The sequence below is a fragment of the Meriones unguiculatus genome, chromosome 18 (assembly GCF_030254825.1).
Source record: "Meriones unguiculatus strain TT.TT164.6M chromosome 18, Bangor_MerUng_6.1, whole genome shotgun sequence".
In the NCBI taxonomy this organism is placed as follows: Eukaryota; Metazoa; Chordata; class Mammalia; order Rodentia; family Muridae; genus Meriones; species Meriones unguiculatus.
Genome location: NC_083365.1, coordinates 11530156 through 11546629, shown reverse-complemented (window position 1 = coordinate 11546629; position 16474 = coordinate 11530156). Strand labels below are relative to the sequence as shown.

The window sequence follows — 16474 nt, the reverse complement described above, 5'->3', positions numbered from 1 at the left end:
TTTTCTCATATTATAAATGATTTTGTCCACCTGCACCATCATCCATGAGGAATTTTTTCTTGGCTCTTTACATAAGAGCCTATTAGAGTTCCAGATATTAAACCCATGAAAACATGGTGCTCCCTCTGAGACTGCATCCTCTGACACTGCATTTCACCCATTCTAGTTCACATTCAGATCCCAGGATTTTATCACCATTCCTTTTGAGGGTGCTGAGGGGGCTCTCTGGCTTTACCTGCCCTCCAAACTCAAAGTGGCAGCTGGTCTTGATAGCTTAGTTCTCCGAATAGGTCCGAGAATAGTTTGTTTGTTGGTTTGTTTTTAACAGTTCAGAGTCATAATTATTTTTTATGTTAATTTTATCTGAATTTTTTCATTATGTATGTCTGGGAACCACTTGCATGCCTTCTGCCTTAAGATTCAGGCATCAGATTCCCTGGAACTAGAGTTACAGATGTCGTGAGCCACCATATGGGTGCTGAGAATCAAACCTGGGTCCTTTGTAAGAACAGCCAGTGCTCTTAACCACTGAGCTATCTGTCCCAGCACGGAAAGTCACGGTTCTTGATTTGCCCTCTGGGATTCTGCCCCAAAGAGAGGCTCCTTGTTACTGTCAAAAGCTAGCAATGACACCTGGCCTTCTCTGAGGCCTTCCCTGAGGAGAATTAAGGTGGAACAGGATTCATTTTAGTCCTTGGGGAGGGTTCCTCACTCTTCCCACATCCCTTTTTTGGCAGGGGTGGGGATGATATTTCCCCATGGTATTATATGGCAGTTTTTGTCTACAAGTTTTCAGTTTTGAGAGAATATGTCTTTTTATGCTCTGAATAACTATGAGAATTTCCCAGTAGCATGAATATATGAATAAGATAAAGAAAGGCCAGAAAACTTAACCAGCATATTACTGCTTTGGTCCTGAATTTATTAGCCTGTCTCTTTCTCTTCACCTTTCAGAGTCTGTCAAATGTCCAGGGAATTTAGTTGAACTTATTGGGTGAAAGGAAAATTATCCCTGTCCTCTTGCTCGCCCCCCCCCCCCTTAAACTAACATTTTATTTTTTATCTTTATTTTTCCTTTTTTTTTTTTTTTTTACAATTTATTCATTATATATCCCGATTGAAGCCCCTCCCTCAGCTCCTCCCAATCCCACTCTCCCTCCCTCCGTCTTGGCCCCCATCCCCTTCCCCTAGTCCACTGAAAGGGGGAGTTCTCTTCTGCCATCTGCCCATAGCTTATCAAGTCTCATCAGGACTGCCTGGATCCTCTTCCTCTTCAGCCTGGCAAGGCTGCATCAACAGGGACAAGTGATCAAAGAGCAGGCAACCGAGTTCATGACAGAGACAGCCCCTGCTCCTCTTACTCAAAGACCCACACGAAGACTGAGCTGCAATCTGCTACATCTGAGCAGGAGGTCTAGAAAACTGGGAATAACACTACCTCTCAAGATCCTGCTCCCCTTTAAAAGATGGGGTATACATGCCACACTCTCCTCTCTACTTTGTATTTAATACCTGAAGTCAATAACATGTAGAGATGTCTCTCCTCCAGCATTTTCTATATATTCCAACAATTCTGAAGATTATGATGGGGTATTCTAATTTCCTCTGTTGCTATGATAAAACACTAGGACTAAAAGCCACTTGAGGAGGGAAAGATTTATGTGGCTTATATTTCCAGGTCAGTCCGCCATTCAGGGAAGTCAGGGCAGGAATCTGAGGCAGAGACCACAGCGGAACACTGCTTATGGGCTCATCACCTGGCTTGCTCACAGCCTCATGCTTAGGCAACTTTCTTATATAGCTCAAGACTACCCCTTACTCCGGGGAATAGCACTGTCACAGTGGCCTAGGTCCTCCCACACCAATTAACAATCAAGACAATCCCTCACATCCATGCCACGTGTCTGATAAAAAGAGTTACTGCTGCTGAGGTGATTACAGGTTGTAGCAAGTTGGCAGTCAATGCTAACTAGCACATCAGAGCTGCAGGATCCAACAGCACATTCATCTGGTAGACCTCTAGTCTGAGCTAGCTTGGAGCAGGCCCAAGGCTTTCAAGCTTTCAGCCCAGAAATGCTAAACCATATCTATTTGGGTCTCATGTTCTCAAAATCCTTGTTAAAAAATAATTACCATACTACATTCACCACCCTAGCTATCCTAATTTTCTGCAACATTTAAAAAACTACTTTGTTGGAAACACTTAAAAATACTTACAATTCTATAAAGACAGCATAGACTTTGACAATCACTAGAGTCCCATATTCAAGTGTAATGGTCCCTTTTATTTGTGCATGTGTGTATGGAGGGTTGTACATGTTCCTCTATGTGGGTGCAGGAATAAACACAGCACGGTGTATGTGGTGCATGTTTAGATAAGCTTCAGATGGTGGTCTCTACTCTTCTACCTTGTTTTGCACACACTGGGCTAGCTGATCCTCAAACTTCTGGATCTCCTGTTTCTGTCTCCTGCCTTGCGAAAGGAGCACACCGGTGTCACACATACTTGCAAAAGGAGCACACTGGGATCACACATACTTGCATCACTGTGCCAGGCTTTTATGTGGACACTGGGAATCTAAACATGCTGAGCCAGTTCCTTGGCCCCTAATGTCTCCTTTTAAAGACTATAGCAAGCAATATACCATCATGTAATAAAGAGCAATAAGAGGGTAGGTGAGACAGCTCAATGGATGAAGCCTAATGACCTGAGTTCAATCCCAGGAACACACGTAAAGACAGAAGGAAAGAACTGGCTCCACAGAATTTGTCCTCCGGCCTCCACACATGTATTGTGATGCACAGGTAATGGCCTCCCCTCTGCACCACACACACAAACACACACACACATGCGCACACACAAATGTAAACAAATTTAAAGTGTTTCCAAAACCATACCCAATACTTATTAAAATTTATACCGTGCATTACAAATCACTTCTTTTCACTGTAAAAGAACTTCAAGTTCAGGATTAAGTCAACATAATAACTGAAAAGGGCTCCTTTTGGCCAGCAGCCCTTTCTTGTTATTACACAGTAAAATTAATCAAGTAGCAGCCAGTCTGGCAACTCACCATGTGTTTGGCACAGCTGCCTGCAGGACCGGTGTTTCGAACCAGGTGCCCCTCAGAAGGGAAGTTAAAGCTGCCAGCGCTCAGGTTGTCTCGTGTGGAATGGTTACCGAAGAGAACAAACGGCTGCCGATGAGGGCTAGAACAGCAAGTCAAATGAGATTAGACAAGGTCCCATGACTGCATCTGAGGCTTTTCTGAGTGGTGTGACCATAGGATGGGCAAAGTCCAATCTACTAATGCTCTTGGTTAGCTTGGAAGGGATGTCAGATGTCTCTGATTCTTCCCAGAGACTCATGGGGGTTGATGAGAACTATATCCCTGCTCAGTTTACACTTTCCCACTTGACCTCCTTTCTGAGGAATCAGTTCCTTGAGTCTGTTATCAAAAATATAATGAAGATCCCCCATTTCTTATAAGGTAAAATGTTAGCTGAATTACAGCTTTTAAAGAATCATAGGAGTTGGACTACTCAGATCCAACAGACAACAGAGCAGCGAGCACCTTCTAAGTACCTTTCAGGAGGGCAGGAGGAGAGGAGGCTGCTAATGGCGTCCCTGCCACACCCCTCCCCATGTGCCCACTGCCGGTATCTCCTTCGACTAGACTCCCACCTTGTGCCCGTTCAGTACTCTCACCAGTCCCTTCAGACAGTTTAGTTAGAGGGCATTCCTGAGAGCTACCAAGGCTACTCCACCTGTACCATCCAGCAAATCAAATGAACATGACTCACTTTTCTTCAGAAACGTAATTCAAGCTAAGTTTCACTTTAAACAGAAAAAGATGTGTCTAAAACTTTCAGAAAGGTGATTTCTCTATATGGTGGTTTGAATAGGTATGGCTTCCATAGGCTCATGAATTGAACGATTGGCCACAGGGAGTAGCACTATTAGGAGGTGTGGCCTTGTTGGAGTGGGTGTGGCCTTGTTGGAGGAAGTGTGCTACTGTGGAGGTGGGCTTTTGGTTACATATGCTCAGGCTATGCCCAGTCACACAGTCTCACTTCTGCCGCCTGTGGATCCAGATGTAGAACTCTCAGCTCCTTCTCCAGCACCTTGTCTGCCTGCATGCTGCCATGCTTCCTACCATGATGATAATAGACTGAACCTCTGAAGCTGTAAGCCAGCACCAGTTAAATGTTTCCCATTACAAGACACCATGCCCATGGTGTCTCTTCACAGCAATGTAGCCCTATCTAAGACAGTCTATTAGACTGGACTGGACCTGAGGGAAAAGGGAAGAATTATCTGCCTCTTCTACCCATCAAAAACAAAGCAAAACCAAACCAAACCAAATCCAAAACTCCTGCTAATCAGGACAAAAATGCAGAAGGAAATACTCAGAAACCCTTACCCCTCCCATCTTTTGCAAGGTGCTGGGTACTTAGCTTAATTCATCTTAACCCTCTACCCTAAATACTACTGTTCCTTGGCTGTAGCTGGACACAGTTTCGAGTTCCTGAGCTAAGGACAGAACAAGAATTCCTTTATTTTAGATTGAAGCAGATTATTTTTAACATTTTAACAGCCATTTCTTTACTATAAAAGTACAGAAATATAAAGCAAATACAAAAGTACTAAGCACCAAGACAAATAAACCACAACTACAGATTTCTTATGCTGTAAACTACTGTCAATTCAACTTAGATGGTCTCCATATTCAACAACTTCATATTCATATTCAACTCCATATTCAGCAACTCAACTTAGATGGTCTCCTGTTTTCAACTCCATTATCTTTATCACCATTTGTACTTCCTTCCCAGGCAACATACCTGTTTTCAGTAATGTGGCTGGAGATCATTCCATGGCTAAAGTAGCTTCTGAATGGCTAAAAAGAAGTCAATATCTGATGTAAGGCAACAGCTTTGAAAATAATAAAACTCTCACATATGTATATATGTACACACACCCATCAGGAATTGTATGAGTAGTATGTAACAGAAAGACAAAGATATGTACAGAGTGTAAGAACACAGAAAGATGTGGTAGATAAAATCATGAACTTGGGGCATAGCAATGAAACAAAACATAGGAAAAAAAATAGAAAAAAAGGGTTGCAAGAGGCAAAAAATAATAAAACAGTAACACTCAAACGCATAGTTTTAACTACAGAAATGAACCCTGACCAATCAGCATCTACAGCTCAAGTCAGTAATATTTCTTTTTGTTAAAGTCCCTACATTCCAATAACTTTAAACATAATTATAATATGCTAATTTAAGTCAGTAATTGGGCAAATTAAAAAACAGAGATATATAATGATAAACTCTTCCTAGGAAGCCAAAGGGCTAATCCCTGATTTTGGATAAAGTATTAGGCTAAACTTATGAATCAAAAGTTACTATACAGAATTTCATGTTCAAAAGGGTCAGAATTTCAAAAGGAAATTTCAGTGCCTTCAATAACATCTTTTGTGTTCTTTTTAACTAGTCACTATTTCTTCTTTGAAGAATACAATAAATCACACACAAACTCTAAGAACTGTTAACATTTTGGTAAATTTTCTATCATATCCATATACTATTCCTGATTATATTGCAGTTTATTATTTGTTCTAAAATGTATATATTATCACTGAATCTTCTATATCAAGAGTATTACTGTGGAAGCTCAAGAGATGGCTAGGAGTTAAGAGTATTTGTTACTATTGCAGAGGACGCAGGTTCGGTTCCCAGCACCCAAACAGTGGCTCACAAGCATCTGCAACTCCAGCTCCCGGGGATCTAACAGCGTCTCCTGCTAACCAGCTAACACTCCCCTCTGCGGGCAGTAAGCACATGTGCAGCACACAGACATACATGTAGGCAAACACTTAGACACAAAAGCTAAGAATAAGTAAGTCAGTAGAAAGTAAGATGGGACATAATCAAGGAAATTACCTGACACTGACTTCCAGCCTTTACATACGGGTGGACACATATGTGGGCAGAATACTCGTGACAGCATATACACATGTACAACACACATGTACACAAATGGATAATGATAATTTACACAAAATACATTTCAGAGCAAAAAGAAAAAAAACAATGAAACTTTAATAAACATGGAAGAAATACTCAATATCTATATTAAGATTCTTTAACTTTACTTAGAATTTCTTTTGAGATAAAGTATCAAAATGAGGTCCTCAGATGCATTACAGGACCAAGGGTTGTCCTGGACTTTTGAGTCTTCTATTTCCACTTTCAAAGAGCAGGGATTCCAAGCAAAGCAGTACACCAGTTTGTTTGTTTACGCTCAAGGCAAGGTCTTAACTATGTAGCACTGGCTGGCCTGAAACTCCCAGAGATCCAACTGCCACAATGCTTGGAGTAAAGGTGCACCACCATAACAAGTGATTTATTTTTAATTATGTATCTGTGTGTAGACGAATGCAGGTGCCCTTGGAGATCAGGCCACTCGGGTGAGTACTGAGAATTAAACACTGGACCTCTGCAAGACCAGGAAATGCTCTTCGCCACAGGGCTGTCCCTGCAGCCCCGAGACTGAAAACACTCACGGTTAAACTTGATACTGTAGTGACCGTGTGAAGCAACATGCAGCCTATTTGGCTGGTGGGATGCAAATTAGAACAATGTCTTTAAGGAACTTGGCAACAGGTTACCTTTTGACCCAGAAAATATTCATTACTAGTTAGATATATGCCCAAGAATATGAAAATACTCAAGTACACCCTTATTTGCTAAGGTAGTAGTACTGTTTGCAATGGCAAAATATTGAAAACAACCTAAATATGCATACTTACAAGAACAGAGATAAACCCGTACTACGACATATATGAACAGTAGGGAGAAATGAAGTGCTCCCAAGGAATTGATCTGGAGAGTTCCAGGACGTCTTTGTTTTTGTTCTGTTAGTTTGTGTTTGTTCGTTTTGTGCAATGTGGTACCACACCTATCAGAACTTTCTGCTAAATGAAAAACAATGGAAATGACTCTATACTTTTTAATGTGAGACAGAAGAGGATATAAGAAACGCACACATTGCTTCATCTGTACCAATCAAACACAACAAAACAAAACAGATAAGCCAGAAACTCAAGTAAGTCATGCCTCCCTGTTAAGGGAGGGCTGGCAAGAGGGCGGGTTGCAGGAAGCAGGAAATTAGAGCGACACACGGTGTGTGTGGTGCGAGGGCTGAACCCAGGATATCACGCACGCTGTGTAAGCACTTCACCAGGTTACACCCTCAGCTTCAAAACATGACATTCCAGAGCATTCTTCTCGAGTATCTGGATCTTTCTCTCTTACAACCACACTAATACAGAAAAAAAGAATTAATAATAAAAAAATAGAGAATGGCATTAGTAAAATGCAGGACAAGTTCAAGAGGTCTAAATTTTTATTTACTTGGAGTCCTTGAAGGAAAGATGAAAACAGAAATGATACTGAATAACAGACAAAAGCTCTGTAAACCTAATGAAAACTGCATCAGTACTGAGCTACAAAGCTCAACAAAGCCAAGCACAGAAACATGAAGAGGCGGCTGGGAGAGATGGCGCAGCAGCAGCTAAGAGCACTGGCTGCTCCTGCAAAGGAACCAGGCTTAGTTCCTAGAAGCTTACAACTATCTCCAATTCCAGGGGATCCAACACATTCTTCTGGTCTCTGTGGGCACCTGTACTCACGTACACGGTGTGTGTACAGAGAAGCAAGCACACATACATACGTAAATCTTTCAAACAAACGTGAAGAAAACTACAGACAGACAGACATGTCTTAATTAAATTATGCAGAACCAGTAGGAAGCAGAGTCTCCCATCCCAACGATACATTTACAGAAGCTCCCACACCGAAGGCTCAAGGAACTCTGTGGGAAAGGGGAAAGAAAAACTGAAAGGGCAAGAGGATCATGGAAGTTGCTATGAGATTGTGTCACCTACTACATTAGAAGATGCACCATGAAGTCTCATCAACATGACTGCCCAAGTGTGAGCTGAACAGAGATGACACCAATGAACAAGCCACACAGGACAGAGGAAAGCCCGTGGCGCCTCATTCCCACATGAAGAATTACGGAGAAAAGCTGGGGAGCAGGAAAGGCAGCCTTCCCCAAAGAAGAGCACACTAACCAGCTATTCAGTGGCGAATGCTCAGCATGAAGATGTGCAGACAGGAGGCATTGCATGTACTGAGCAAGTTATTTAGAAAAACAATGAGCATGCAATAATGATTAGTTTTTTTAAAGGCCTTGCATTTACATGAGAGTGGGGAAGGGTATATGGAAGGGCCTGGAAGAAGAAAAGGAAAGAAAAAAATAGTAATTAAATTATAATTTTAAAAACGAATAGAAAAAAAAAGAGAGAGAGAAATCTTAAATGCTGCCAAAGGAAAAAAGACCTATATCCACAGGAACAAAGATTGAGAGAAAGTCTTGACACCAGAATCAATGTGAATAACATTGGTGGAACAACTGATAGAGCAACATCCTTTGAGTACTGCAAGGAAAAAAAAAAAAACTATAGAAAGTTGCCTATACATTGCAAAAATATCTTTCAGAGATGAAGTTGAAGTCGGGAGTGGTGATCCTTATCTGAAGCAGTCTGAATGAAAACGGACACTATAGGCTCACATGCTTGAACATTTGGTTCCCAGTTCATAACTGTTTGGGAAGGATTAGGAGGTGTGGCCTTGTGGAGAGGTGTGTCACTGGCATGAACTGTGAGGTTTCAAAAGCCCAGAACAGGTCCAGTATCCCTCCACCTCCTGCTGGTGGATCACATACAAGCTCTCAGCTACTGCTCCAGTGCCATGCCTGCCTGCTGCATACTGCCTGCCATGGTGGTCATGGACTCTAGAACTACCCCAATAAACTCTTCTTCTTTAAGTTGCCTTGGTCAAGGTGGTTTTTCATGGCAATAGTAAAATAACTAAGACACTATCTATTATTCCCGAACTGGGGAGGTAGAAGCAGCAAGCCAGTGAGCTCAAGGCCAGCCCAGACTACACAGTGCGAGCCCGTCTCCAAACAAAGAGGGGAAAAAAATCTTTATCACTTTCCCTTGTACGTACTGGAGCTGAAAGAATTCATCATCCTTAGACTTAATTATAAACAAGGTTAAAGGACATACTTAGAGGAGGAAGATACCACACAGAAAACTGGTTCATACAGAGGAATGCAAAGCACCAGAGAAAAGTAAAAACAAACAGTTAAGATTCGTTCCTAATTATTAAGGTCTTCAAGAATAAGAGCAGCAATGTATAACAATACAGTGTGTGTGTCTGTGTAAAATGCTCCAGATCAACTCCTGATGGTCAGCTAGGAGGCTTGTTCTGGGCTACCATGGTACACTACAGAATATGTATAGTGACACCTAAGCCCAAGGTAGCCCCCAGGGCAGGCTCAACATAGCTCTCTGGTTCTTCCCACTGAAGAGTTTTTGTTGTAGTTTTTCTTTTTTCTTTTGTTTGTTTGTTTTTTACTGTTCTGTTTCCTGGTTTTCAAAATAGTTCAGTTTAGTCATGAAGTGTGCTTTAGCCTGGACCAAATAGCTGTTAACTCATTACCAATGCCAGCTTGGAATGGTAGCGTGGCACTCCTGACCAAGGGGCTCAGCTGGTATTCAGAGCACTCAACATATACACTGGCTGGGGACACCATGCTGAAAGGTGAATATCCTCCTAGTAGAGAAACTGGCACAAGAAAGAAAAAAAAAAATGTTTTGGGGATGTTGGGAATTGAAACCAAGGCCTTTAACATAATGTGTGTGTTTTTTTTATAGGCAAGGGGGGAATTTCTTTTATGACATACACAATAAGACTTATAGAAAGGATAACCAAAACAAACCTTTAGAGTGGTGAACCTTCAAAAAAATTAATAAGTCAGGCACAGTGGTACATGCTTTTACCCTGCCTCTCGGGGGACAGAGGCAGACAGATATCTGTAAGTTCCAGGCCAGTCAGGGTCACAAAGGCAGACCCTGTCTCAACAATAAAATAATAACAACAGTAATAAATTCACCATATTTCTTTTTCTTTATGACCTTTTACCTACATACCTCACCCGCCTGAGATTCTGAAAGCTCCAGCAGAAAAGGGATTTCTGTGTCAAAATTAGCAAAGAAGCTTGTCCACTGATGCTCAAACCCCACCAAATCCTATTTAAAAGCAAGAAAACAAAGAGTGTCATGTAAGAGGTACATTAAGAGAACAGAATCATGAACTTACCTGAAAGCTGCAATGGCTGGAGAAAGAGTGGGGCTGAGGCCCTTAGCTCCTCAGCTCATCAGGGGTTGGGGTAAGCCTTCCCTGGGAGCTGCAGAGGTTGGAGAAAGAGTGGGGCTCATCTACAGACCTAAAGAAGTTAAACACTAAGGGGGACCATAAAGAGGATGTTTAAATCTCATTCAGAATGCCATACAGTATAGACACCAGAAGCGGTGAAAGGGAGGAAACCGGATGGAAGCCTACTAGAGAGGGTCCTCTGAAAGGCTCCACCCAACAGGGGATTGAAGCAGATGCTGAGACTCATAGCTAATTTTGGGGGAGAACACAGGGAGTCTTATGGAGGAAGAGAGGTGTGTGGGGATAGAGGGACATGGAGAGGACAGGAGCCTCACAAGGAGACCAACAAAACTAAAAGATCTGAGCCCAGGGGGTCCTGCAGAGACTGATGCTCCAACCTGGAGGACCATACATGGAGAGGACCTAGACCCCCTGTTCAGATGTGGCCAAACGGCAGCTCAGTCTCCATGTGGATCTCTGAGAGAGCAGAGCAGGGGCTGCCTCTATCATGAACTCAGTTGACTGCTCTCTGATCACTCGCCCCTGATGATGCAGTCTTGCCAGTCCGCGGAGGAAGAGGGTCCAGGCAGTCCTGAGGAGACTTAACAAGCTATGGGCAGATGGCAGGTAGTAGAGAACTCCCCCTTTCAGTGGACTAGAGGAAGGCGATAGGGGGGAAGTTGATGGAAGGGTGGGACTGAGAGGAGTTGAGGGAGGGGGCTTCAATTGGGATATAAAATGAATAAATTATGAAGAAAAAAAATTAAAAAAAGAGTGGGGCTCAGGTTCCAAAGCTCCTCAGCTACTCAGGGGTTGGAGTAACCCTCCCCTGGGAACTGCAATGTCTCTGCTGAGAAGACCTCTTCCCAGAGGTGTGTGGTTCCTGGGCTCTGTGTCTCAGAATAGTGGTGGGACACTGTCCTACCTCAGAGCTGTGTAATTCCTGGGCTCCCATGTCTCAGGATGCCCTTCCCTAACCTGGATACCTTCCCACCTGACCAGGAAGGCCAACAGAGTCAGTTCTCTCTTTCCACTTTGATGTGCACTGTAGGGATTATTATTATCTTAATCATTAGGCTTACATGGCAAATGTCATTAAAGGCTGAAGCTTCTTGGTAGATCTTCTACTTTCTTTTTAATCGGTTCTTTCTTCCTTAGTATTTCATTTCATATTTTCATTTGAAATTTTCTTCTAAACAATGTTCCATTTCAGGTATTAATAAATAGATTTTCCTGACTTTGCTTCTTGATACCCTGATTTCAGTTTTATCGTCATCAAAAACTAAAAGAAAGTTTAAAATTTAGTAAGTTGTTTTCAGTTCTCGAGTTTACCTGATAATTATCGTAAAAACCTAATACTGGAAAGATGGCTCAACAGTTAAGAGCCCTGTCTACTCGTCCAGATATCCTGAGTTCAATTCCCAGCAACCACATGGTGGCTCACAACTGGGATCTGATGCCCTCTTCTGACATGCATGTGACCTGCAGATAGGGCACTCATATATGTAAAATTAAAAATAATAATAATAATAAACTCCTAATACTATTAACCCCTAACCATAGTTGCATGACAATGGAACATACATCTGACCTTCTTCCTGGTCTCCAGGAACACAGCTCCTAATGCTTTTGTACACTTAACTCTATTCCTAAGACTCTTTCCAGTAATCTGAAGGCTTAAATCTATATTAAAATCTCTTGAATGAAACTTCAATTCTGCATCATTAAAAAAGAAAAGAAAAGCAATAAGAAAAGGGGGGGCTAGAGAGATGGCTCAATGGTTAAAAGCATAGACTGCTCTTTCAGAAGACGACACATGGTGTTAACAGCCATGTCAGTAATCAACGTTCAAACGTTTACTACTTCACAATATAAAATTCTGGAGTTATACTTTGGGGGGGTGGGGGAGCTATTATAAGTGCTGCTTTACTGTTCTTTTGTTGTTGCTTTTAGATTTTACAATGAAGAAATCCAAACCAGCCTGAATCTTACTTTTTTGATCTGTTCCTGGCTGTCAAAGCACTTGCTACATTTTTGTTTGTGTTTGACAAGGAGAAGAGAGAACTGTATTTTAGTTCTGACCTTCTGGGGGAAGTTCCTCTGGGACATAAAGTAACTTTGTTTCCTCCTCCTTTTTTTTTTTTTTTTTTTTTGTTTTGTTTTGTTTTTTCAAGACAGGTTTCTCTGTATACCCTTGGCTGCCCTAGGCTCCCTTTATAGATCAGGCTGTCCTCCAACTCACAGTGATCCTCCTGCCTCTGCTTCCCTTAGTGCTGGGATTAAAGGCATGCACCAACCACACCCAGCTACTTTTTGCTATTCTATGGAAATACAATTTTTTTAGACAATCTATTTTCTTTTCTTAGCTTTTTGCTTTTATTTCCTTCTACCCAAAGAAACTAGAAACAATACTCACAGTAGAATAAAACTAAATTCTGGCCTCTAAACTTATTCCTCACTCAAACACAAAGGAGCTCTCTGGAGAAATGGTTGGGCGCAAGTAAGAAGCAGCAAAACTTCCAGATGATCATGTAATTTCTGGCAATACTAGACAATGGGGATGGAGTGTGCAGAGAAGGAGAGAGACAGATTCTAATTTTCTTTGTGCAACCTCCAAGTAGATCAGTCTTAGGTATTCCTCCTCCTCCTCCTCCTTAATTACTGCTCTCTCCCTCTCTCTCTCTCTCCACACACACACACACACACACACACACATCTATATAAGACAGTAAACACATTCTACTCTACCCTATTCTAAATGATTATATAGTCTAACCAGGACACATCTCACCTAATTCTGGTAAACTATGACCATTTATTTATTTTACAGATTAGATAATTCTGTGAGGCTGGTTCTCTCCTCTGGATTTCCTACCTTCTAAATCATCTCATTGGCCTTATTACAAGATTTTGTTTATTTCTTCTGAGACAGGGTCTCACTGTATAGTCCTGGCTGATCTGGAAATCACTATATATGGGTGGCTGGCCTTGAACTCAAGAGCTATGCCAGCCTGTGCTTCTAGAGTGCTGGGATCTAAGGCAGGCACCACCACACCAAGATAACAATTGATGCCTGTAGGGTAGGACACATTTTTGTAAATAAAATTGCAGTAGAACAAAGACACACCCAGCTTAAGAACTGTCTAGAATAGCTTTTGTGCTACAATGATATTGCTGAGCAGCTGTAAGGGATCTAGGGAGGATGTTAAGATATTACTACCTAGCCAATAGGACAAGCTTGACACTTCGGTTCTAAACCTTGAGCTCTTTAAGCAACTTGTCATCTTAATTTTTCATGCTACAAAAGACATTATTTTACTGAACTCCAGTATAATACCCCTCCTCTGGTAGGAGGGGCAACAACCAATAAAGCCTTCAGGTGAAACTACCTGTCTCAGCAGGCAGGAGGCATTTTCCTCAAGAGTGGAAGAGGAAGCCTCGGTTCTGCCAGGTTTTTTCCTTTGCAGGCATCTAGGACAATCTAGGAAGAGGCTCTTTGATTAAAGCAAACTAAGATATGACCTGCATTTCTTCAAATTAAATACCTTTAGTGGGTAACTGGATAGGATAATGTAACATAATTATGTTAACTATGCTTTGGCTCCTTACTTCTGACAGCATATTCTCCAGAGACATAGGATCCATCCTGCTGTAGACATTCCACAGACTCAAACTCACATCCTGCAACTGCAACAAAGGAGAAAACATTGAAATAATTAAGTCAAATCACCAGGACAGTCAAGTACTTCTACCCTTCTGATAATAATAAACTGAAAATATAATTATATTTATTATATTGCTATTTATAAATTATTAATTTTGTTAACTGTATTCATTATTATTAAACCAAGGCTTTATTAATTCCATTAGAATAAACAACATTTTATTAATCACATTTGAACCTATACAAATTAATAAGTGCTTTCTCATTCCAGGAAATTATTTTCAGAATCTTTAATGTATCATCTAGTTACATTCAATGATGGCACCCACAGGTTTACACATACATGAGCTTTGGCTGGCTTGCTGTGTAGACTTGTCTGCCCTTAAACTCATAGATCTGATAAAAATAAAAAAATAAAAATAAAAAAACCCCTCATAGATCTGCCTATCTGTATCATTTGAGTATTGGAATTAGCAATTCAATCCTAAACTTTAACAGTCTCACTCATTAAGTTCTCTGAACAGATATTTATTGGTCATCTTCAAGATACAATAAATATAGAAATAAAAAACATTGTGCGCACACCATCTCTTTCAAAGTCAGGCATGGTGACATATGCCCTTAATCCCAGCACTTAGGAAGCAGAGGCAGATGGATCTCTAGGAGTTCCAGGCCAGCCAAGACTACATAGTGAGATCTTGTTTTGTTTGTTTTGGCTTTGGTGGTTATTTTTGTTTGGTTTTGTTTTTTAATGAACATTCATTTTGTGAAAAAACCCAAACATACTAGTCTTTACACATATGAAACATACCTCATATTTCATGGTAAAAAATCCATCTCCTCCAATGCCTTCAAGGGCAAAGGCTTGTACAATTGGCCACTTCTCTACCACAAACATGTCAAATATCTGTAAGTGACCTAGAGAAATCACATATAACAACACACATCAAATGCTATCCTGGACATAACAGTTTGAAACCAATCTCATGTGGTTAAACAGGCCTCATTTCTTACAAATTTACCAGGGTGGTAAGAAGGTTAGATACTGAAACCAGAAATATAAAGTAAAATTCAAGAAAAATTAAAATCACGTGCAAGTAACATAAATTCAGATTTCTCCATATTACATGTTCACATTTTTGTTTTCTTAAAAAAAAAAAAAGTAAATAGTACTCTATTACAAATTATTTGCACCATTCAATAAGTCTATTATTAACAGCCCTAAATTTGGCTCTTTTATCTGAAGAACGAGGCAATTAGATTCTTCAAGAAAAAACTACCAAATCAAAAATATTTTTTTAGGGCCCAGTGTAATGGCATTTATTTTTAATAGCAGCACCTAAGAGACAGAGGCAGGTGCATCTCTTTGTTTGAAGCCAGCTTGGTCTACATAGCCAGGGGAGACTACACAGTGAGACCCTGTATCAAAACACAACAAAAAAGGGTGTTCTTTTTGTAACAATAGTTTCAATACTCAGGCTTTTTTCCCTTACAATATTAGCACTGATAAACTTGATTTTCTCCCTGTATTCCACATTAAATTTCCCTGTACGCCAGTGGCTCTCAACTTCCTAATGCTGTGACCCTTTCATGCAGTGCCTAATGTCATGGTGACCCCCAAACATAGAATTACTTTGTTGCTACTTCATAACTGTAATTTTGCTGCTGTTATGAATCATTATGTAAATATCTGATATGCAGGATACCTGACATGTAAACTCCAAAGGGTTTATAACCCATATACTCACCTTGGGAGCTGTAAGGAATACCAATTCTACTACAGTCTCGAACCATGTCCACAAAGCTGGAAATCTTAAATTCTTCCGCTGCTTCCTCATCTTCATACTAAAAAGAAAAATTAAAAGGAGACAGACTTTACTGAGATAAAGCATTCAAAGTGCCATACGATCTCTGCATATTCTCAGAGACTGTTTTAAACAGCATTTATCAGGAACTATATGCAACTAGGGAAGGATAGCTTTCTAAAGACAATCTATCCTATTTGCTCGTCAAAATAGTCTCCATTTCTTCATCTCATAAACAAAAATCCAACTCAAAATGGACTAGACTTAAAACGGGAGAGGAAAAACCCGTTCCTCCGAGTGCCCCCAATAATCACATGAAAAGAAAAGTTATTAATCAATACAAGGTGGAATTTGCCATGATATTACAGGCAGAAAAATCCCGATTTTCTTTCTAGTCATATTTTTCAAAATGAAAATAGACCCAAAGGGAAATAGAAATAGACACCAAGAAACCCAGACATAAATGTCCCAAAGTTTAAGAAAATTGTAAGCTTTGTGGGCATGTCAGGTTTTTTGACACTGTAACCCAGCCCTGTCATCTATGAAGTTTATACTCACTCAAAAATTGCATAATCAAGTTAGATTAAACAGAATAATAATCTCTAGGCTAGTGGAGTGTCCCCTTAATCCCAGCACTTGGGAGGCAGATATCTGAGTTCCAGGCCAGTCAAGGGTACATAGTGAGACCCTGAATCAAACAAAATAA

At 40.7% G+C, this 16474-nt stretch overlaps 1 protein-coding gene across 2 annotated transcripts in view; it reads right to left on the bottom strand.

The window, feature by feature from the left end:
- The window catches only part of Dnaaf9 (dynein axonemal assembly factor 9), a 128076-nt gene that overhangs the window by 88508 nt on the left and 23094 nt on the right, over positions 1-16474 (bottom strand). For both annotated transcript variants that reach the window (XM_021653657.2, XM_021653656.2), the window contains exons 5-10: positions 15712-15808; positions 14775-14881; positions 13909-13986; positions 10074-10172; positions 4846-4901; positions 3075-3210 (exon numbers count right to left, since the gene is read on the bottom strand). In XM_021653657.2, the coding sequence (XP_021509332.1) occupies positions 3075-3210; positions 4846-4901; positions 10074-10172; positions 13909-13986; positions 14775-14881; positions 15712-15808 (573 nt within the window). The remainder of the gene's footprint in view (positions 1-3074; positions 3211-4845; positions 4902-10073; positions 10173-13908; positions 13987-14774; positions 14882-15711; positions 15809-16474) is intronic.